At 35.3% G+C, this 22,874-nt stretch overlaps 1 protein-coding gene across 3 annotated transcripts in view; it reads right to left on the minus strand.

Annotated features, from left to right (window-relative positions):
• syndig1l (synapse differentiation inducing 1-like) overlaps positions 1-22,874 on the minus strand; it is a 45,884-nt gene that overhangs the window by 21,826 nt on the left and 1,184 nt on the right. Inside the window, exons 2-3 of one of the 3 annotated variants that reach the window (XR_012395529.1) lie at positions 14,638-16,903; positions 13,299-14,586 (exon numbers count right to left, since the gene is read on the minus strand). Coding sequence is in view for 2 of the 3 variants with exons in the window: in XM_005160575.5 (XP_005160632.1) it covers positions 16,305-16,784 (480 nt within the window). In the remaining variant the exon portion in view is untranslated. Of the gene's footprint in view, positions 1-13,298; positions 14,587-14,637; positions 16,904-22,874 lie in introns of those variants that run through there. The other 2 variants (XM_005160575.5, NM_001044781.1) reach the window with 2 other exon arrangements.

Genomic DNA, 22,874 nt, shown 5'->3' on the forward strand with positions numbered 1-22,874 from the left:
ATAGCTGCACTTTGTAACTTGTACTTATATCCTGCCCTTGCTGCTATTGCACTCCCGATTAGACCTAAACTGCATTTCGTTGCTTTGTATTTGTACATGTGTAATGACAAAAAAAGTTGAATCTAATCTAATCTAATTGCCTTTCTGTTAACATTAACATTATCTAACATCCTCATGATAATTTTAAAGTTATAAACCTATTAATTTCCCATGATAGGGGCACTGTAACTAATGAACACCTTAATTAATGTGATGAAATTTAACATTCATTTGAACCATTAACCCCTACTCTTCAGTATGCACTTTTATAAACTGCTTAGATATAAATAATTGCTGTTTGTGGCAGCCATGTCAGAGTGCTGCAAACTATGTTTTTTATTGTACTTATGAATGATTAAATACCTGCATGTAATTACACCTGTAATTAATTTCTGTAGTTACACTTATAATTACACTGTTGGGTGAATTGATGGCGCAGTAGGAACTGTTAATATTTCATAGATTATATAGAAAAATTTGTCATTGCACTTACTAATTAAAGTTAAAAAAATTTGTAACATTACAAACTTTATATCAGGATTATGAAAATCTGAAATTAAATCTCAAGTAATCTTGATTGAACTTAAATATATATAAATGTACCTTTAGTTTTTAAAACCTGCAGATATAATATTGTACCCTCATCAAAGGTACAAATCTGATCCATTACCAATACCACCACAGTGACAAGACACTTTGTACCTTAACAGTGTCAAAAATGCTTACCAAACATTTAATTAAAATGCCTTAAATGTTTAGTTTACAATACATATAGTTTTACTGTATGTTTTACCAGTTGTTTTGTATTATTGTTTTATAGAACGTAATAATGATTATGAGTTTCTTAAAACATATGCTTTTAAATGAGGATTCTTGTTTTAATATGGAAATCATTCATAAAATCATTTTTTTTTTTACCTTTCCAGTAATATTTACTTTCATAGATATTGTAATAAAGGAGCTGTTTTGCACCTTTTATATGAGAACAATTGTGTGCCTTCATCTCAGTTGTACCATAAAATGTACAGAACAGCATCATAAGAAGTCTTTTCTGTACCATATAAGGTACAACTTTTACAAAGGTACAAAACTGTTCTTCAAAGAACATTATTTGTACCACCATGCACCTTTTTTTCTCAGAGCGTATACAAAAAAAACTTCAAAATTAAAGTTAAATTGTTACAGTGTTAATGTTTGTGATTTTGAAAATAAATTTTAAAATTAAACCAGCATTTATGTATGTTTTTTATTTGTATTTTGTCAACCGTTCTGACCTGATATCCATTCAAAATGGACAAAAACTATATATAGTTAAAGAATGTTGAGATATAATTATAATTTGGTCTCATTTATAGGAGCCTCTAGTACTGTGAAAACATACTTTTACATTTTTCTGAAACTTGAAACATAATTCAGATCTAAACGGGTTAAGTACATCATGTTCATAGTTTGAAGTAAGTAAATGGCAGTTTGGGTCACTTAATATAAAGTGGAACCCAAAATGGTTTTCTGAACTTACTGGGTTTATACAACAAGTGTTTTGTTGAATTACTAACTTGTGTTTTTGAGGTTAGTTTGAAGCACTTAATTTCAAATTAAATAGATATCCATGAACAAAACTGCATATTTCATTTTGTTTTCTGAGTTCGAGATGTTCTCATCCAAGCGGATGGACCCTGGCCTGAATAAGGTGCAACAAAAAGCAGAAATTTTCCCTCGGGACTAAACTGAAATTAGTGCTGGCTTGATCTTTGCCTTTTCATAAAGAAAAGCACAGCTTGTGCAATTTTATTCCGAATTGCTTTTCAGCTCGCGCAAACACAGGATTTATGAATCCTTTCTTTGTCGCAGTCTCCCTTCACATCTGTCTGACTTCCAGCAGCCTGTAGGGAGAGCCGTACAAATGGAAATTGATGTGGAGGATGGAAAGCGAATGAGGCGATCTAAACAACAACTGGTAAACTGATGGAAAGGTGTAAGGGACGAAGCGGAGATGAGGTGGGTCATAGAATAAAAGAGCTGTCAGGTGAAAAGCTCTCCGAGGCAATTATATTCCTACAAAGGGCCAAGTAACTGCATCAGCGATGTCTTCGGGAGGTCATTGTCCCGGCAGGTGTCATAGCCGTGCGGAAAACAGCCGCATACATTTTTAATGCAACTGTTCAGACACTATAAGCGTTTGGCTCTTGGCAGATAGTAGTTAAGTTGTGTCACACCAGGTGCTGGCAGCGTTTCAGCAGCCAGCGTATAATTCATCAGGAGGTTTGATTAACACCTTGCGCACGGCAGACAAATAAAAAATACTGACTCACTGAGCTGTTAATAAGCCTGGCTGATTTATAGACCCCAAGACCACACTTGCGTATGGCATGACCCGTGTTCAAGGACCACGCAGGGATTCTCAATCACAGAGCAAATAATCAGGATGACACACGGGCATAAAAACAGTGAAAAGTAGAATAATTCTCGACCATATTTTATCTCAACCATATTTCTAAATGCATTACTTTCCTGTTTTGGGATGCCACTGAAGTTAGATGTCAAACGCTTGAATTATTATTTAAAAATAATAATAAAAAAAGCTCAAGGCTGTACTTGTAATTTATGGGTGTTTGGGTTTGATTTGATATTGAAGTCTGGGATAAACACTTGTAATTGATATGTGCAACCTACTAACAGAGATGCATTAGTATAGTAATTCATCCTGCGATGTTTACTCTTGCTAACCTATCCATCAGCAGTTATGATAAATTAATTTTCTATGGAATACACAGTGAGCTCATTTATCTTCAGTCTGTGTAAATAGCCTTTGATCACCTGGGAACTCGGCGTACCCTCTCGCCCACAATGTAGCAGTAATGAGATTAAGAATGGGTTAGTGTTGACAGAGTTCTGTGGGTCTTAATAATTTAAAGACTAATTAATTGCCTGGTGCCAGAGCTTTTCATTTAGACTACAGAGCGGCGTAAGAGAAACGGGATTAGTCATTCAGTGTTATGGTGGCTTTGCTGCTGTGGAAACATAGCATGCAGTAAAACCAGGTTTTAACAGACAGATTTTCTTTTAATTTAGCAGGACACACGGGTGTCAGTAAATCAAAATGTTTTTTTTTTTTTCTTCACTGAAGTCCTGCTTAAGTAATAAGCTTACTTTTCAGATTACTGTGTTGGATATACAGTTGAAGTCAAAATTATTAGCCTTCCTCTGAAATTTGTATTCTTTTTCAAAACATTTCCCCAAGTGATGTTTAACAGAGCAAGGACATTTTCACAGAATCAGTCTGGAATAAGTTTTTAGTTTGCCTGCAATAAAAGCAGTTTTTAAGGTCAATATTATTAGCCCCCTTAAGAGGCTATCAATGGGCTTTTGATTATCAACAACAAAACACTGTTATCTAACGACTTGCTTAATAATTCTAACTTGCCTAGTTAACATAATAATCTAGTTAATTTTTAGATAGCACTTTAAGCTGAATGCTAGTGTTTTGCAAAATACAGAAAAAATATTGTCATCATGGCAAAGATAAAACAAATTAGTTATTCAAAATATTATGTAGAAAAATGTGACAAAATATCTGTTACGCAACACTTGGGAAATATATATATATATATATATATATATATATATATATATATATATATATATATATATATATATATATATATATATATATATTAGAGCTGTGAACCTACACCAGTCTCACGGTTCGGTTCGGTTACGATTATCATGCCATCGATTCGGTTCAATTCCATATTTCGGTGCATCACGGTGCATTGACGATGCTTTTATATTTTCTTCACAGCAGCAGCTCTTGTATTAAAATGTATGAATATATTTATATTTATATAGGCTATTATTTGTAATACAATTGTGTCATTTAATACAAACAGTCAGATATATAAACTGTAACTTTAAAAAAACGAGCATTTAGCAAATAATATAAACAAATAAAATATAAATATCCAGCTCAATTTCTGATCCTTGTCTAGTTCTCTTACACCCCTTTGATTGGTTACACCCTCAACAAAGACGGTTGCTCTTTCGCGCTGCACTCTTCATATGAATGATAAGCGGCAGGCGGCAGCTGCGATCTCACAGCTGATCTATGATAGACACGGTGGAGAAAACTCTGCAGTCACGCGCTCGTTTCTGTATCCAAAAGTAACGCTGTAAAACAGCCGAGAGGAGAAGAAAAGCCACGCCAGGAGGTCAAATGGGCCTCTGTGTGTGTGTGTGTGAGAAAGAGAGAAAGACAGAGACAGAGCGAGAGAGAGATAGAGAAATGGAGTAGGCTACTTTCATTCTCAAACACACACAGTGAAATTGTGCACAGTTCATGAGTATTAAGTAGTTAGAGCGTTGTAAATACTCGCGATCGTCTCCCTCGCGACAGAGCGCATATGAGGTAAATGACGTCAGTAATAACCGGTTATGATTAGTACTTAACCGATACCGAATTGTCCGCGTCTGCATCGCGGTGCATCGAAGAAACGATTAATTTTGACACCCCTTAATATATATATATGACTTAAGGCCACAGGCTGAGTGCCTTAGTGCCCCGGCCCAGTGAGGATATACAGTCATATTGCACCACCACGAGTATGATATTGTGTTTATACAACAGTTGAATATAAGAAAAGAAAATCAACAACAGAGTGTCTCAAACCTTTTTTATGAGTAACTATTTCTTTCGTCAATCATTCACATCTGCAGTTGACGTCAGAATAGAAGAAACTGTTGCTCATTGACTAATATAACTTTAGAGCTAGTATTCGAATGATTCTCTTGTGTAATGTCTGAATCACCTGTCTGTGCTGACAAAACAGTTCATTTTGCTGACATTTTAAGATTATAAGGCTGAAAGGCATGAAATGCTATCAGTCTACAGAGATTTCCCAGTAATTCTCTGTAGCAATTGGGATATAACAATAATTAACCCCGAAAAAGCCAAACCAAACACTACCAGATTACTATGGTATAAATACAGCACTAGAAATTACAAATGAGAGAGATAGACTTAGAATGTCACTTATCTGTTTTATAATGATTTGATCAGCTATGTTTTAAAATTTATGCTGAATTTTTAAATTAACTGCATAGAAGCAAAATAAACAACTATATTCTTGCCTAAAAAAAGTAAAAAACTGTAGTGGGTTTTATTGATCTGCTGTCACTCTTATGTGGGCGAAGTAATACACAAGACTAAATAGACTGCATGGGTGCTGTTTTTATGGGAATATTGCATGGCTATCAGCCAAACATTTTTGAGAACCAGGCTGAAATGTTGTATATGTATAAAAGTATATACAAATTAGACATTCTCCAGAAGAAAAAAATATTATCAGACATACTGTAAAAAATTCCTTACTCTTTTAAACACAATTTGGGAAATATAAAAAAAAATCTAAATCACTTCAGACTGCAACTGTGTCGGTATACCAACTCTAGTCTACATAATATTAAGTACAATGTAAGAGGGTATGTGATAATGACAAATGTCTAATTTTACCCTTGAATAAACGGTCTAATAATGTTGTCAATGACAGATTACAAGCACATGTCTCAAACATAATTATCCAACAACCGAATTATGAATAGTTGTATTCTGATGTCATCACTTTACTGTGCATTAATGACCAGGACAAATTTAAAGTCTAAGTCCACCATTCAAAGTCACAATAATGCAATAATAACAATAATAATAGACGATTCATATTAACCTTTATTTTACATCTGCAGAATCGTGAGAAAATCGTAATCTTTATTTTGAGCAAAAAAATCACGATTCTTGTTTTAGCCAGAATCGTACAGCTCTAATAGATATACATATGTGCCTGGACTCAACAATAGACTATTTTGTGAGACGTTCATAACTAAAAGACTTAAATGTTAGTTAAAAAGTTTAAAATTAAGTTCAGATTACTTAAATAAGCTTTGAATTTTCTATACAAAAAGTGAGAATCTTTTCATGCTCCAATAGTTTAAACCAAATTTTTCGCTTCAATAATGTTTGCGAAATGAAGAAAAGGTTAAACATATTTTACAAAAGCTTCCTGGCACTAATGTCATTTTATTTTTTTACATGCCTGGGTCCAAAATAATCCAAACGCAAAACATGGCCCTTTTTTCTCAAAGCATTTTCCAACTTTTATTTCCTTGTTTATTTACTTTTTTAAAATACATTTTTATACATTCTACATTTTTAGTCATCAAAATTTACCTAAATGTGTTATGAGGGTTAATTGACATGCATATCTTCTACTGTAACTTGGCTGAAAGTCTGGAAATCACTAACTCATATTTGCATTGTGATCCCTTCAAAATTATCAAAGGTTTTTACTTTTTGATTTTACCTTGCTCTCTAAGGTCTGCCCTATATTGAATGTCTATTATAATAAGCAGCTGATCATTTGACGAGTCCCTGAAATTCATCTTGAGACTGGCATCCAGCACACTGGAAACTGCAGCTGCATCAAAGCTTCAGAGGAATATGATTAGTAGTTGAAAACCCTATTCGTCTTCTTTCTGTCATAAAGGACATATTTGTGAGGCCACATTTCAGCTGCAAGAGTTTGTTTGCTTGCCAGAAAGAGAGGAATTAAGACAGCTTGACAGTATACAACTGCACACAGAAAACCCAGTGCTGGCTTTTCTAGTTTTTCCACAGCCAGCTATGGAAGTGAAAGTTTTCTATGCCTAGTGAATTACATTTAAACATCTCCACAACTGTGACACAAATCTGCCCCAATGGCACTTAGTGGTAAACAGCTCTCATAAGAGTAATATTTGTAATATTTTTTTTTTTAAAACAAGAGTGCAATAAACTGTTTATTGGAGGTTTTATCAACTCTTTCCTACCTTTTTAGCCAAATTTGAATAATTGCAACCGTGTACTATTTCTGAATGGCCAAATATGATGATTGGGTTAACAGCTGAAAGACAATTATTCGTTTGATGGCACAGTAACACAGATGGTGCGCGATGGCAGATGTTATCAAATGGGTGGCGAAAGAAAACTAATGATATTATCGACTGTAAAGTTCAACACTACGGATTGCCAATCATCAAGATCACTCCAGCTGTTAGATCATTAGCAAACCAGCTTAGGGCATATCCAGTTGATCATAGTGAAAAAAAAAAAAAAACACTAGATGAAAATTAATCCACAGATACGCAGACATGTTGCTAGCACACAGAATGGTACAAATAATATAAGATATTCCCTTACTAGGGATGCACAATTTATTGGTACCATCAGTTATGGTCTGATGTCTGATGATTGATAAGTGACATTTAATTATTCCTGCACATTGTCCCTGTTTGTACATTTAGATTACTTTTGCTGATGACTTTTGCTTAAGTTATTACAATATTTACTTAATCTGTTTAGTGTAGCTTGTCCTGGTGATAAATAGATGACAATGGCCATTAAAATGCAATAATAAATTGTTTTTTCTGATTTAGTGAGTATTAGTAATAGTAGATGACAGCAGATGACACATCTGGAATGCTTCACGGTGATCTCACAGAAACACTAATGTTTATTATTGTTCAATAACAGGATTCTGTTATCTCTGTAATGTTGTCCAGTATGAGCAAAGAAAGCTTTTAAACAAGGCGAAATGAGAAAGAGATGATAGTAATGGTGCTGCAAGACATTTTTTGATGAAAGGACAGCTAGTACAAAACAAGCCACTTTGATGGTCATTGTGTGTTTAAGCTTTTATTTCCAGAATAAAATAGTTATGCTTTCTCGATGATTTCACACACATTGTTAAAGGTGCCATATACTGCACTGGTTCAATAAGTAAAAATTCTTTTCTGATATTTACACAGTAGGTATATTTACATAGGTAAGTTAAAATATCTCCACAAATGGTTTTATATGCTTATAGATTACCCCTAGAAGGTCCATAATTGACCTTATTTGGATTGGTTGTGAATATTAACCTGCAGCTCTCAAAGACACACACATAAAGCATGATGTACACTGACCACAGAAATATAATAATACTTAACTTAATTTGTCAAAAACCATATTGGGAGGAGCTTTATTTTACCCACATAGGTCATACGCTTGTGGAATTTACATGGGAATGTGGAAACAAGTGTTTCTGAGGCTCACGGCTCGGCTATTTACATATACTGATATCTAGGCCTACCCGGAATCTGCGCTCAGAATTATGCAGATTTTCCGTAGATTTCCGCCAATTTTAAATTCTATGTATCATTAATGTGCACCATTAATTTAATTTAATGTTAATTTATTTCAGTAAATGTGTGTTTAAATCTATATTTATTCAGTTTTTTTAATTAATTTCAGTTATATTATTGACTAATGTGAAAATGTTCATCTGATTTATGTACAATGCAGTTTGTACAGTAATATTTTCTGTCTTTTACTACAGTAGATACTGTATATTATATGACAAACTTGCTTTATTTACCAAATAAAGTGAATCTAATTGGATTTGCATTTAAAATGTTAAATAAAAGTTGAAAAGATATTATTTATTATTTCATATATTTAGGTTTTAGTTATGATACTCCCAAAAGAATTCTACAGAAATCCGGAGATTTTTACCTAAATTCTCTGCTGAAATACCAAAAAAAAAAAAAAAAACGTCCACAGATTACGTCTGGCCCTACTGATATCTTATACTTCAACTATGCCTAGATACAGTATACCCAGATTTTTTAGGCCACTCTTTAAGACAGCACGTGATGATTGTTTATTAAGCAACATTTAGCATGTTGCTAAACATGTAACATCTTGTCCATGAAACAAGAATTGATGAGCCAGTATCACAACAGACAAAAATGTTAGTCTAAATCCGGCATAACAGTCATTTAATTTTTGAAAACTCTATTAAATGTATTTTTAACATCCACTTTTTAATTCTGTACATTAAATTGCCCTTATTATGGATTATAAAAGGTTTATGTTTTGGTTTGGGAAGTCCCCAACAACAGGTTAATATGCGTGCAAGGTCAAAAACACTTAGTATTTTAATTATTTTTGCCTAATTATCCAAGTGACTCCCACATGATTTGTTCAGTGATTAATTTGTCCAAACTCCTCCTGTGCGTGATGCAAATCTGCTAATCTAGTTTGATGACCCAGTCTGTTCAGATTGGTCTAAAGCACGCAGAGCATGTTGGATTCAAAGATTCATTTGAAGAACAACTTAATGAAATGACTCTGAATTGACTCTTTCTTTATGAGAGTCAATAACTTTAGAATAGTTGCACTTTCAGATTTAAAACAAGATGTTTTCATTCACTACATTATAAAAATCCATTATAAAGCTCCTTTAAAATATTAGGATTCTTACATTCATTTCAAGCCAATAAAATATAAAATTTTAGTTTTGTGTGATTAATCATTGACTACATTTAATATAAATATTGACAAGTATCTGACACAATTTTAATTTCAATGTATCTGCATTTCTATTATGCAGTGAGTGGCGTTTCTCATCAACATTCCATTATTAACAGCATGTGGCTTAGTAGCAATTAAGGTAACTAGGGATGAGCCAATATTAAAATTCTGCCCAAACTGATAAGATGATAATTATTTTCACGTCCAATCCGTAATTGGTTGATATTAAAATGACATACTGTGGTGTTTTGTTTAAATGTATGTGTGTGATGTCATTTCAAACAGAATCAAAAGACCAAAACAAAGTCCTTTAACTGGACTGCTGAAATGCAAAGTACATATACCTACAGTGCTGTATTTACATTCTCTCTTCAACAGTTGTTTCTCATCGCCATCATTTTATTGTTTATTTTGGATGTTTATTTTGTTATCAAGGAGAAAAGACACAGCACATATTTACACATTCATTTAAATGTCGCTCTCATTTGCATGGATTAAATAAGGATGTTTGCTAACATCAAACATCCTTTTACTTTCATTGATTCATTTTCTTGTCGGCTTAGTCCCTTTATTAATTGGGGGTTGGCACAGCAGAATGAACCGCCAACTTATCCAGCACATTTTTACACAGCAGATGCCCTTCCAGCCACAACAACCAAATACACACACACACACACACACACACACACACACACACAATTTAGCCTACCTAATTCACCTGTACCGCATGTCTTTGGACTGTGGAGGAAACCGGAGCACCCGGAGGAAACCCATACGAACGCAGGGAGAAATGTGTGATGCAAACATCACACAGAAACGCCAACTGAGCCGAGGTTCGAACCAGCAACTTAGCGACCTTCTTGCTTTGAGGCAACACCACTACCTACTGCGCCACTGCCTCGCCAAACCTTTAACTTTTTCGTTTAATTAAAAAGAACTATGCTGTCAGTATATCAGGCCATTTTTAAGCATCAAAGATATAATGTATGGAAATAAATGTCATATTCATTTTTACATTGCCTAAAGATACCATTTAGATAAAGTCTCCTTTACCATTTAAGTTCCGCTTATCGAAAACAACAGAAATAACGAGCATGACAGCCTCCATCAACATAATCATTATCATCATCTTTTCATTTAAAGTAGACTCGCTGAGGATTCTTAAGTTATTATCCACTGATGACAATCTCTTAAACTCACAGTTTAAACAGTTAGACACTTCCTCATTCAAGGAGATGCAGCAATTTCTTATTGAATCCTTTCTAGATAATTTGTCCTGCAGATAGCGTGTTGCTTCTAATAGATGATTTAATTCACCAAAAAGAAACTAAATTAGCTTTAAAGGCACCAAATTGGGCTTTAAAGAGATAAAATACTGCTTTCAAAGCATTCTATGGCTTCCAAACAACAACAAAAAATCCAATAAAACCAAACCATCGGTGGCTCTTCCACTGAATGAGATTGGCAAAAAAGATCTGCCGTCAATCCCCCCTCAAAAAGTGAGAACAACTAAGGCACTGTTCACACTTTTCTGTAACACACAAGCTATATTTCACAACACTCAGAATAAAGAACAAGAATGGGAACAACACAGGTGTCTCTGGAGGCAAACTCCCAAGTTCAATTCATCATTGCCACAGAGGAAAGCAGAGGAAGCTAAAGCTAAAGCTAGAGAATACAATTGAGAAACAAAGGGCTCAATGTCAAAGGAATGCTACTAATAAACTGTAGAAACATGTCTCGGAGGATGCCCGGGAATATCCTGCTATTAAATGTAAAGACACTGTCAACCTGATTAATCATTAGCATTCAGATGAATCATTTGGATTTTACACTTACTCACTGTAATGACTTTCAGTTGACATAACTCAGGGCCAGATGGAATCTGCAGACTTGTTTACTATCATTCACATCTGTGCTAATATTTTTTGGGGGGAAATTACAATTTTGTAGAAACCAGAGATTTATATTTGTATACAGACACTTATAAAATACATTTTATTGAGGTACATATTTTTCTTTCTTTTTTTATTTAGACATAACTGAATGTAAAATATGTTGCAATAAACTATTGTTTGCACCAGGTCATATCTGCATTGTTGCATGAAAAAGAAATTGAAGTTATATTGTCTAATTGAATAAAAAAATATTAAAGCTTCATGTAAGGGTGTTTTAAGTACAGGTCTTACTGTTCAGTGCACTTGTGTACTTGAATGCAGTGTTGTTTTAACCACTTCATACCCTAGATTAGTATATTTAATTTAGTTTTAGACTTCTAGTTTTAGCAAATCTTCAATTTAAAGTATTATGCTTTTAATTGAATAAATAAATAAATAAATAAATATTGATAATGAATGAATATAGTGCAACTCCCATCTAATATGAAGCTTTGTGTTGCTATTTTTGATCTTTCAAATGATGTCAATTTTAGTAAACATACAGTATTTATGTTGTGCTCTAACTGTATATTTAAAAAAAATGATTGAATACATCAGTTTAGTGTTTCAGTCATGGAAAGACATAATTTTTTCAAACAATGTCTCGTAGCATTACATTTTCCTAAGGTGAGCCATTCAGTATCTACAGCTCATTAGTTTACTGGAAACATTAACTAGAGAAGTACATTTGAATTGAATTAACCTATGCAAATATTAGATTGTACTTAAACTATGGATGTCTGGTAATTGTTTAAGTGCAAGTAAAATAAAAATTGTATGATAGTCACTGTATACAAAATATTTTAGCAAGGAAATGCATTATCAACAGGGCTTGACATCAACTTTTAGCCACAGTGGCTAGTAGTTTTACAGCGTTACTAGCCACTTGCCATTTTCATTAGCCACAATTCTGTTGTTAAGAAAATATATTTTTATATGCATAAATTTGACTTTGGTATGCTAAAAGTACTTGATTTAAATTATGTGTTATGTCCATATGCCTCCTCTTTCATTTAACTTTTTTTTGTGTTTTGTAAATGACCTTGCTCAGTGAGCATGAGCAAATGAGCTGTGGTTTCATAGTGTAGCATTGCATTTCACATGACTTTACCAAATTTTTCTCTGGCCACACCAAACTAATTATTTCCTTGCCACAATTAAAAAAAAGTGTAAGAACAAGCAAAATATAGCTGTATACATGCACTTTTTATTCAACAAAATTATTGAATCAAATTATTCCTTAAAAAAATCTCATCTAAAACTATGCACGGTAGTCTGTCCTGGCTAAATGTCCCATATCATAAGGTAACTATACATAAATGGACGGTTTATCTCCTATTAAATCAATGTTATTATAAAAGGATGATATAAAAAAGCTATAAGCAAAAGAAAGGAGGTGAAAAACATTTAGCGTGCGATAATGAAAGGATGATCGCGCACACATGGTTAACATTAGGCCCAATAATAATCTGTTCAAAGAATGGTTGTGAAAGCGCCAACCGCTGCTGCATCCAAAAAATCTTGAACTTGTTTTATAAACCCTGTATATTTAAAAGAGAACAGATCGCAACATTTGCATTTCCAGGTATGGTTGTTGCTTCACACAACTGGTGTGATGTGATGTGCATGACACTAAAACTACTTTTTTTTAGTGACGAGCCAGCATTAAAATGATTTTCAGCCAGTCAAAGTGGCTAGTGGGAGTGGCTGTCTAACCCGCCACAGCTGAAATCGACCCGCATTTGGTGGGTTGGCGAGTGGTAGCGTCAAGCCATGATTATCAAATATAACATTGTTATGTATAGTTTACAACATTACTTGAGATCAGGCCCGTGCAGATACTATCAAAGGGGCATGTGCAGGAGAAAATATTTTAAGAGGGCCCAAGGTTTATAATGATTGAGATCATTATAAATATATATATAAACAATTTAGTTTGTCCCTAAACAAAACAAAACAAAATCTTTATTCCATGCATAACAAGTCCTAAATCTAATCATACTTAGAAAGTTTAAAATAAATTATAAGCATATTACAGTGTTACCATAAAATGTATTTGCGCTATATAGATACTTGTGTATTTTTCTTGCTTGTACTGCATAAAAACAGAAAACTTCATGAAGACAGTCCTCACCATATGGGTCACAGGAGTCCAGGGCCACACATGCAGAGAATGTGTTTAATATCATCAGACAACCGCAGCGAGCACTGGTCCTGCTCAGCATGGAGCTACATCCAATGCGAGTCTCTGAACGGCCCAGAGTCCTGGACATGACCTGAATACATATTCCTCCTGCCTGAGCTTCAGGGGTGATGGACCCCCCATCCTGCACCATTACATCCCATCAGCGGCACTGAACACTGCCCAACCCCTCTCATTAGACACTGCCTATCTGCCGAGAAATTGAAGTGGAAGTTGTCTCACATGATCCAGTAGACATTGCCAAAACATAAAGTCAGTTTTTTTTTTCTTTTTACTGCAATTTCAACCTCCAAATATAAAATGAAACTTTTGGAAAGCAGCCTTTCGATAAGTGAAAAAGCCTTTCCAAATAAGGTCTTGTATTGTAGTTTGGACTATAAGTAGAAGCTGGTGTTCCCAGGGAGAATTGAGCTGTTATGCTTTAAGGCCACCTGTCAAGAACCTGATGAATTAATCCAGCAGTACAAAACAACACAAGTTGCTCGCCGTCTTCTAAGGCTGGGTGGTATGATGATATAGAGTGTGCTAATGATATAAAATCTCTATTGTTAGACAGATAGACAGCATGCTATCTCAAATTCAATTCTCATTTTCTGACTAATTGGACTCGAATGGTCAAATATAACAATCAGATATCATTAAGAAATATATCTGTTAGCCCAATGTATTGTTAGTCACAGAATTTGCAAATATTATGTGATAAAATAAACAAGATAAATAATTTAGCTCTATGTATGCCCAGTCCTGCAACAAATCGGGGTTCCGGATCTGGCATGTTCCAGCACAAATTAAGCCATGTGTATGCCGTAAAAAAATATATTTAAAGTTGAGGTAACTGGAGCATTGCTTACAAAGAACATCTTGTATATGCAAGTAATTTATAGGCAGTTGTAGATGCTATTAATGACATTCGCAGCTCAAAGTATGAACAAAAAAGATAAACACTAGTGCAACACACATTCCTTTAGGGAGTAAAATGCGTTTTATTAATTTTAAATGTTTTATTTCAAAGACTCAAAGACCTGAAAAGGGCTATTTTTGTCAACCTATCTTTAAACTAATTTTAAAAATACCAGCCTACATCATAAAAACTACAACCTAGTAATAGCTGAACTATTTCTTCATTTATCTAATATCCAACGTCATTGAAAAAGAGAGCTGGTCTGAGCCTAAAACTCTTGTGCTGAAAAGTGGACCCACTCCAGCCCAGCACAGCTTACTAAATATCACTTAAAGTGAATGCTTATGGCCCATTTCCACTGACTGTAGGGTACAGTTCGATACGCTTTTATGGCCATTTCCACTGTAAAAAGGTACCAAAAAGCGAACCGTACCATACCACTTTTTGGGTACCCTTTCGAAAGGGTACTTAGCTCAACAAAAGAGTACCAAAAGTTGGAGCTAGATGTACAGCTGAACGCTATTAGTTCACAGAGAAGTGTCACTAGCACAATCCAGGAGAATGAAAACAAAGGAAGGGCCATTTTTAAATACACAGCTTAGGCATTACACCATAATAATATATACATGTAATACAGAGCCATGGTCGACCCGAATTCAAACAAACCTTGTCATCTTCTTGATGAACAGCCACAAAGCAAAGAAGAAGAGCAGAGTCTATCCTGTGCCCCATTGTTGTTTACAAGGCTGTCTAAAGCACTTTTCCTAAGAGAGAAAGAGCATGCATGTCTACTTGAAAAACAAACTTCTTGACCTGATGATAATAACGTGTGTGTGATTACGGAAGTGCTTCTGGCATGCAATCCTTTCAGAAACAGACAAACGCGAGAGTCACATGTGAAAAAAAACAAAGGAGCAAATGACTCTTTCAGCAACCTAAGATGAACAAACTGCCATGTTTAGCTATTATGATCACCTTTTGGATTACTATGAACTAGGAATGACGGAATTACTTCCTAACAAAAGGTTACATGTGCTGGGGAAGATTAAAGATATAGATGAGAGGTTTGCTCTGACTGTGGGCTATATTTCATGTTGTTTTTGAACCCAAATAAGGACTAAATGTATGTTGTGTGTAGTTCTTCTTTATTTTTTTTTAATTAGTAGCATATCGGAGACTGTAAGGGGCTGTACGTGTTCATATATGCTGCATTTATTTATTTATTTTAAATAATTGCAGACGTTACAGTAGGCTATTTCGCCTTCATTGATCTGGAGTTATAATCAAATCATGTTCATAGAAAGATTAGTAATGAACATTTATACACATGTATTTGTGTATAAAGCATCTGTTTTGTGAGTGCTTCTTATATGATAAGTGAACGACCAGTACAGCTTTACTGTAGACATTTCCTAGAGCGAGAATGAGGTCAACTGAAACTTTCTGTTGTACACCACACCCACCAAAAGAGTACCATCGGTACCTTTTGGAAACGCAAGCCTGATAATGGTGACCTGTGCCGACCTATAGCATACCGTACCACTCAGTGGATACACGCAATTAGAGAGGAGTGGCCAAGCTGTCAAGTGGACATCATAAGAGAACAAATTCAATCTTTTTTTCTATAGATTAACTTGTCTCCAGCTTTGCTTGCTATAGCTTTTACTTTTTTGTCTCAGCATTAGCCTTCACTTATTTAGCAGCAGTATATTTCTTACATAAAATTCATTCTAATCAACAAATAATGTCATTAATCCACAATTGAATGTCTCGTGTCATGAAACAAGTTTTTGGTCATATCACAAACCCTTTACTATCTTCAAAAAACTGCAAACTCACCTCATATTCAACGTATTCCTCTTCCTCCACCTCATAAGAAACCGTCTGGATTTTCACATCATTTTCATCCAACAGTTTAGCCTGTGGGTCCTCCGTACTGGGGGTCTCAACCACAACTTCCTTGTCTTTCTTCTCCATGAAGGTGGTCTCGCAGCACTCATTTTTGTAATCCTTGCCCTTGCCGCTCACGTCGTCCTTGTAAAGGATGAAGTTAGGCTTATAAAAGGCCTCCACCGCGAGATGAAGCGAAGTGGCGTCCAGTAGCTGAGATTTCGCCTTGCCGTTTCCTCCTGTTACTGCGACCCCACCACCACCACCTCCACCGCCACCACCACCTCCTCCACCAGTCACAAAGTAGTTTATAATGTTCTCCTGATACTGGTTGCTGTGGAAGTCCCCTCCATAGCCATAGTCGGCCATCACCATATGCTTGCTGTTCTTATCCAGAAGAGGGTTCTGAAGCTCACTTAGACTCTCCATTGTAGAAGAGCAGGGAGCCGGGACTCGGTGTTTAACAGCCGGATGGAGAATGAAGGGAAGGAGCGATGACCTTGGCTGGACGGATGTGACAGGTGCTAATGTGTTCAATAGGCCGTGAGCTGTAGGAGGAGTGAGAGGAGAGAAAAGTGAGGGAGCGTGAGGTAAAGACATGGACTATTGAGCACATGCAGAGGAAAGTTTAATAAGAGCGAACTGCCAGGATGGACAGGTGCTGGGCAATAGGAAAGTAGTCATGCAGTTAACACAATGATGTCTGTGGCACTGTGAGTGGCTTGATCTGTGAAGACTCTCATTATGGCATAAATATTGCAGATTGAGGAGTTTTGTAAGCGAGTAGTGAGTGACTGTATGCGTCATTTTTTTTCTCTCTGGTTTCAAATTTGTACAAAAATCCTCATGTTCCTTTTTACACCACTCGGCTGATAAAATGTGGTTATCAGGCAGATTTCAATTAACTTCATTCTGTTGCCTCGTGGCACTCACTGATAACCCTGCCGAATGGGCAATGCCTGACAGATCATGTGCCATGAAGGTAAAGCAGACATCTTTGTTACAAAGGCAATCCTGAAATGCCCAATGGTCCATCCTACTTGCCTAACCAGCCTTTCAAAATTCAAGAGGAAATGTATAGTTAGTCTTGCATAGGCAGGACTTAATGGATGAGGAGATCCTCCCCCCCCAAAAAAATGTGTAAAGCGCTTTGAGTGTCCAAAAAAAGTGCAATATAAATATAAGGAATTATTATTATTATTATTATTATTATTATTATTATTATTATTATTATTATTATAAATGGCATGTTTGACATGCACTGTATTTCTAATTTAATATTTAATTTGTGCTTTTTATTGTTTGTCATTGTCTTGTCATTTTTGTTTGCAATTTTCTATCATTCTGTGACTAAAATGATTACTACACAATAATGAACCAGCATGAAAACGTAATAATTAGATTTCAATCTTCCTGAATGGTTAAATGTAATAAATGTAAATCATTAAAAAAAAAAAAAAAAAAAAAAAACACCTCAGAGAAACAGTGTTGTCAATTTTCTTTTTCTTTTTTTTTTTTTGCAAAGTGATTGTCATATATTTATATACAGTTATTGCTGGATATATTGCAGGACAAAGTGATATTGATAAATATGTGTATTTAAAGCAGTGGTCTCAAACTCAAACTCAATTTATTAGCTCTGCGTAGTTTAGCTTCAATCACCTCTAACTCACACCTGCTCAATACTCTATAGTAGTCTCGAACACTTTGATTATTTAGATTGGCTGTGTTTGATTAGGGTTGGAACAAAACTGTGGAGAGCTGCGGCCCTCAAGGAATCAAGTTAGTGAACTATGATTTAAAGCTTTTTAAACTCATAACCTAAACATCCTGGTTTAATATGGATATATGATATTTGGCTACTGCTCAAATTTTCTAGAGGTGAATGCTACACTGTAAAACTTAATCAAATGCAATGAGTGCAGTTAAGTCAAAATTGACTGAAAATTAATTCTACTCATTTTAAATGAGTTTTAAACTCAGTGTTGAAGGTAATGAGTTTGTTCATGCCTCATTACTTCAACGTAAATAGAGTAAGTTCACAGTACTCATATAGATTAGTTTTTTTTTTTTTTTTACTCAAATTGTTTGTAGCAGCTGATTTCCTCAAACGGTTTGAGTTACCTTAACTTTTTGGGATTTTTCAGTGTATAGATAACAAGCATGCACAGCACACAGATTTTATGGCATATGTACGCAGTTGACATTAATAATCTACTAGATAATAAGTCTATTAGTAATCTATTAGATAATGAGTCTGTTAATAATCTATTAGATAACGAGTCTATTCAATTAAATTTTATTTATTTATTAAGCATGTTTCCTCCTAAAAGCATTAGCACTGAAATGACTGATTATTGGCTATAATGAATAAGTCTAAATGAATCATAAACATGTTTACAGAAAACCTGAATGTTTCTGCTTGTAGAAATCTGCACTAATTGATACATATTTACTAAACTGGGCAAATTAGCATAAGCGCACAATGGAAGTGGATTGTCTGGCGATGGAATTTCTGCGGATAAACAAGTGACTATGCGTGAATTAAAGAACACAGATGCAGCCGCTCATTTCCATAATTATCAGCACAATCTACCTAGAGCACCGCAAATTGTTTAACCACTGTATTGATGTGATTAGATCATTTCTTCTGGTATAACTAATAAATGAACATGAGTAGATAAAATCTTCTTTTCCCAACTACTGACCTGGTATGCATAATATATTGTTTTATTTGTGTGAATGAAGATCATTATGACAGTGTTGTTGTCTGTAGACCAACCATCTATGTTTTCAGTATGCTGATGTTATATGGATAAACAGTCATGCTAGTATTAATCATGTAAATAAATTGCTCCAATCATTTTTTTAATGAATGTACAATAAGGCCAGTAAACAATGAATGATAAACTTTAGTAGTTTTTTAAACCCCAAAAGAGGATTTTCTCCAGTGCAAACTGTCAGCAAATCTAATCAAATACATTTATAAGTTCTCATTTCATCAGTCTAGCACTGACAATGTCTTGGTTTTCTGGTGGACTTATTAAAAAATATCACGCATTCTTACTTCAGGAAGCAGTGTAAAGTCAGCCAGTCAGATTAGCTGTTGCAGTGCGCATCTGACTGTCTGTGTGTGGTCTGTCTGAAGCCGAGACTAATATTCATCAGTGTCTTTAATGTGTGATTAATGTGATGTTAAATAGTCTTGCAGGTTTATGATGCTCTTTAACCAAGCACATCAATCGTGCTCAGATCTAAATCCTGTCATATCTCTCTTTTTGATATTAGAAAACGACATGTGGCCGCGGTGGTTGGTGCGCCCTCTTTTACCTTCTCCTCATTAATCTGTGATTAAAATAGCAACACAATCAGATAGAAAGCAGATTATTTCAGAGCTTTTTGATTTGATTGTGCCGTTGCCTCAGCGGACCGTCAAATGTTGGATCATGCATCAAGAATGCTGACTTCATGCTTCGCAGATTGTTTGAGCTCCCACACGCTTTTCAACACAGTCAGCATCTGCTGAGCACATTCTCCCAGTGCAATAATACCACACCATCAGAGCTAACTAATGAAAAGAGCCTCCAGTCTCTAGAGATCAAATTATGAATTAGGGAATAGATTGATGATTAGTTATTCTAGGCGCCTTCCCACTTTTAATGTCAATCTTTCCCTCTATCTCTCTCGCCGCATTGATTCCTGGACAGTTTCGACCTGCATCTTCAACAAAGTGTCCGCTGCAGATCCATTCCTCACTTCCTTTGGCTTCCTCTCCAATGCTAGTCATCATTTCTCCACCCACCTATATATAACAAGGTCTATTTGTGGTAAAATAAAGTATTGGTAGAGAACGAATAATGTGGAGTCTGCATTTGTGGCTTGTTATGCAAGTATGGCACTACTCTCTGAAGCAATTAAGTTGTGTAATATATCAAAAAGAACAAATTAAAAGCGGTGGCTTCTGTTAATATTCATTCATTCATTTTCCTTCGGCTTAGTCCCTTTATCCATCAGAAGTCTCCATAGCAGAATGAACCGTCAACTTATCCAGAGTTTGTTTTACACAGAGGATGCCCTTTCTTTCTGGACCCCAGTATTGAGAAACATCCATACACATTCCTTCACACTCATACACTATGGCCAATTTAGTTTATTCAGTTCACCTATACTGCATGTCTTTGGTCTGTGGGGGTAACCGGAGCACCAGGAAGAAACCCACGCAAACACAGGGAGAACATGCAAACTTCACACAGAAATGTCAACTGACCGGGCTGGGGCTTCTTGCTGCGCACTGCACCACCGTGTAGCCTTTTGTTAATATTATTTTATTTTTTATTCTAAAATAATATTTAAACAACTCTTTACAATTCTTTTTAAATCGTACATTATCTTGCAATCATTCTTTTGTCCTTAATCATCTGCTGGCATTATTTAGTGTTGTTATTCATCATTAAAATGAGGCCATGCTAAAATTGCTCAAATTCTGCATGAATTCCAGTTAGAGCCGCATTAGCATGTCACAGCAGACCTAATTTACATTTCTGCTACTCTATGCGTGTAGTCTGCACCACCCTGGCATTTGAAAACAGAAAAATTCCCCAGGTTCGAACTGCCATTGGAATCTTGGAAATGTGAATTTTCACAAAGACTTAATGACTTTTTTTTTTGGTCAAAACGAGACACATGGCCTTTAAAACATATGCTGTTGTTTGTCTCTGAGAGGTCGGAAACTGTTTACACATATTGGCTGTAAAGGACTCGTTCATTGGTGGAGTTTGTTCATTTGCCATAAACGTGCAGACTCTGCTGTGAATCTGAAACCAAATATTTCCTCATATTGAAGAAGGCTGATGAAGAGTGTACACTTAATTTTTTTGACTGAATTAAATGGATTGCTTGTAGTGCAAGTGGCAGCAATAAATCACATTATATTTTGCAGGGCAAAGATAAAATTGAATCACAGATTCTGGTTTCAGATGAAGGCAGCTGGCATTTTAATGTTGTTTATCTTTACATGATTTCACACAACAGCACTGTAGTTGGTGTCATGGTAATGTCTGGTTTAAACTGAGGGCGCTACAGTATGTAGGCAGCTATAATTTGTCAGAATTGCTCTGTTGAAACATTTGAACAGTGGAATTGCCTGTGATTCATTTCATCTCAAGCAATAGAGCTTAGGATAAAAAGGGTCTTCTACATGACAAATAAGTCTCGTACAGAACTGAGTCAGAGAATCCTTCAGATCATTTTAAAGACTTCTTTTCACAATCAGCTAAAGCTTTTAGATCTGTGCATTTCTCTTATATTTAGTTGCTTAAATGCATTTTTGTGGAACTTTATCACTCAGCAATATTGAGACAGGTTTAAGTATTACAGCCATTCCTGTAAATGTGTTTTTAAATCTGTGATCATGGCAACCACTATTAAGCCATTCATTTTAACCGTGGTGTGTATGCATGGGCACGTACATGTTTTTGCATTTACATCTGTAGAAAATCACCCGTTAAATGTGAAAAAAAAAATCCTTTGTCAAGGTCAGGTGAGAGTGAGAGTCTGAATAGCAACCGTATAAGCAGAGGTGAACAATATGATACAGAAAAAAAGGCTGCTTACCCTCAAAGAATAAGTAAAACTGAATTGACCGTGGTTAAATTAACCTTTGACAATCTAGTCAGCCCACACAGATTCACAGCGGTTAGTCAAAAAATATGGCGTCAGATCAGCATACCAAAACACAAATCCAAACAAGTAAATCTCTTTCTCATCTCTTCATGTTTAAAAAGCATATCTAGGTTTGAGTTAAATGTGATTTATATAACATGTCATTAATGAAAAGGGTCGCACAACAGCGAATTTTTCCTCAGTAAATATTATGAAAATGCTAATATTATTTTTCTATGCAAAACAAATATAACTAATGCATATGGGTCCAGTGACTCAGAGTTAACAGTGATTTAGACGAAACAAACATCCACTTCATAAACCGAGTTGTTTTATGCTTGAATCAATCTGTCAATTGCACAAAATAGTCTCTAAGCAGCTTCAAATGAGTAATTGTTCAATCCTTCGCCTCCATCTCAACAACAGCAAGAGAGAGATGCCACATGCTTTCATTCCTCATTGATTATAGCACCTTCATCCTTGTGCAAAGGTGCAATCAAATCCCCCTGCCGGTGTCTTAGTCAATTAAGCCTTATGAGTCTCGGCCCTTCTGAATTCTAATAGGACAGAGGCTGAAAACACTTCAGCGGTGTTAATGTGTCGGGTAAAATGGATAATGGAAACTTTTGCTACTCATGTATGCACTTTAATCTCCTTGTGAACAATTCTGGTACAAGGGTACAAAGTAATACGGACTTGTAACACTAAGAGGCTATTTGTGCTTAAGCATTCATTGGATTTGCATATTTATATGATGATGTTGTGTCACTATTATTCATACAACCTGGCTCGTGACTCATGCACCCTGTAGATGAAGGGTACATCAGAGCGGGTAGATTAGAGGGAACAATTGCTTCT

Source organism: Danio rerio, chromosome 20, assembly GCF_049306965.1.
Source record: "Danio rerio strain Tuebingen ecotype United States chromosome 20, GRCz12tu, whole genome shotgun sequence".
NCBI lineage: Eukaryota > Metazoa > Chordata > Actinopteri > Cypriniformes > Danionidae > Danio > Danio rerio.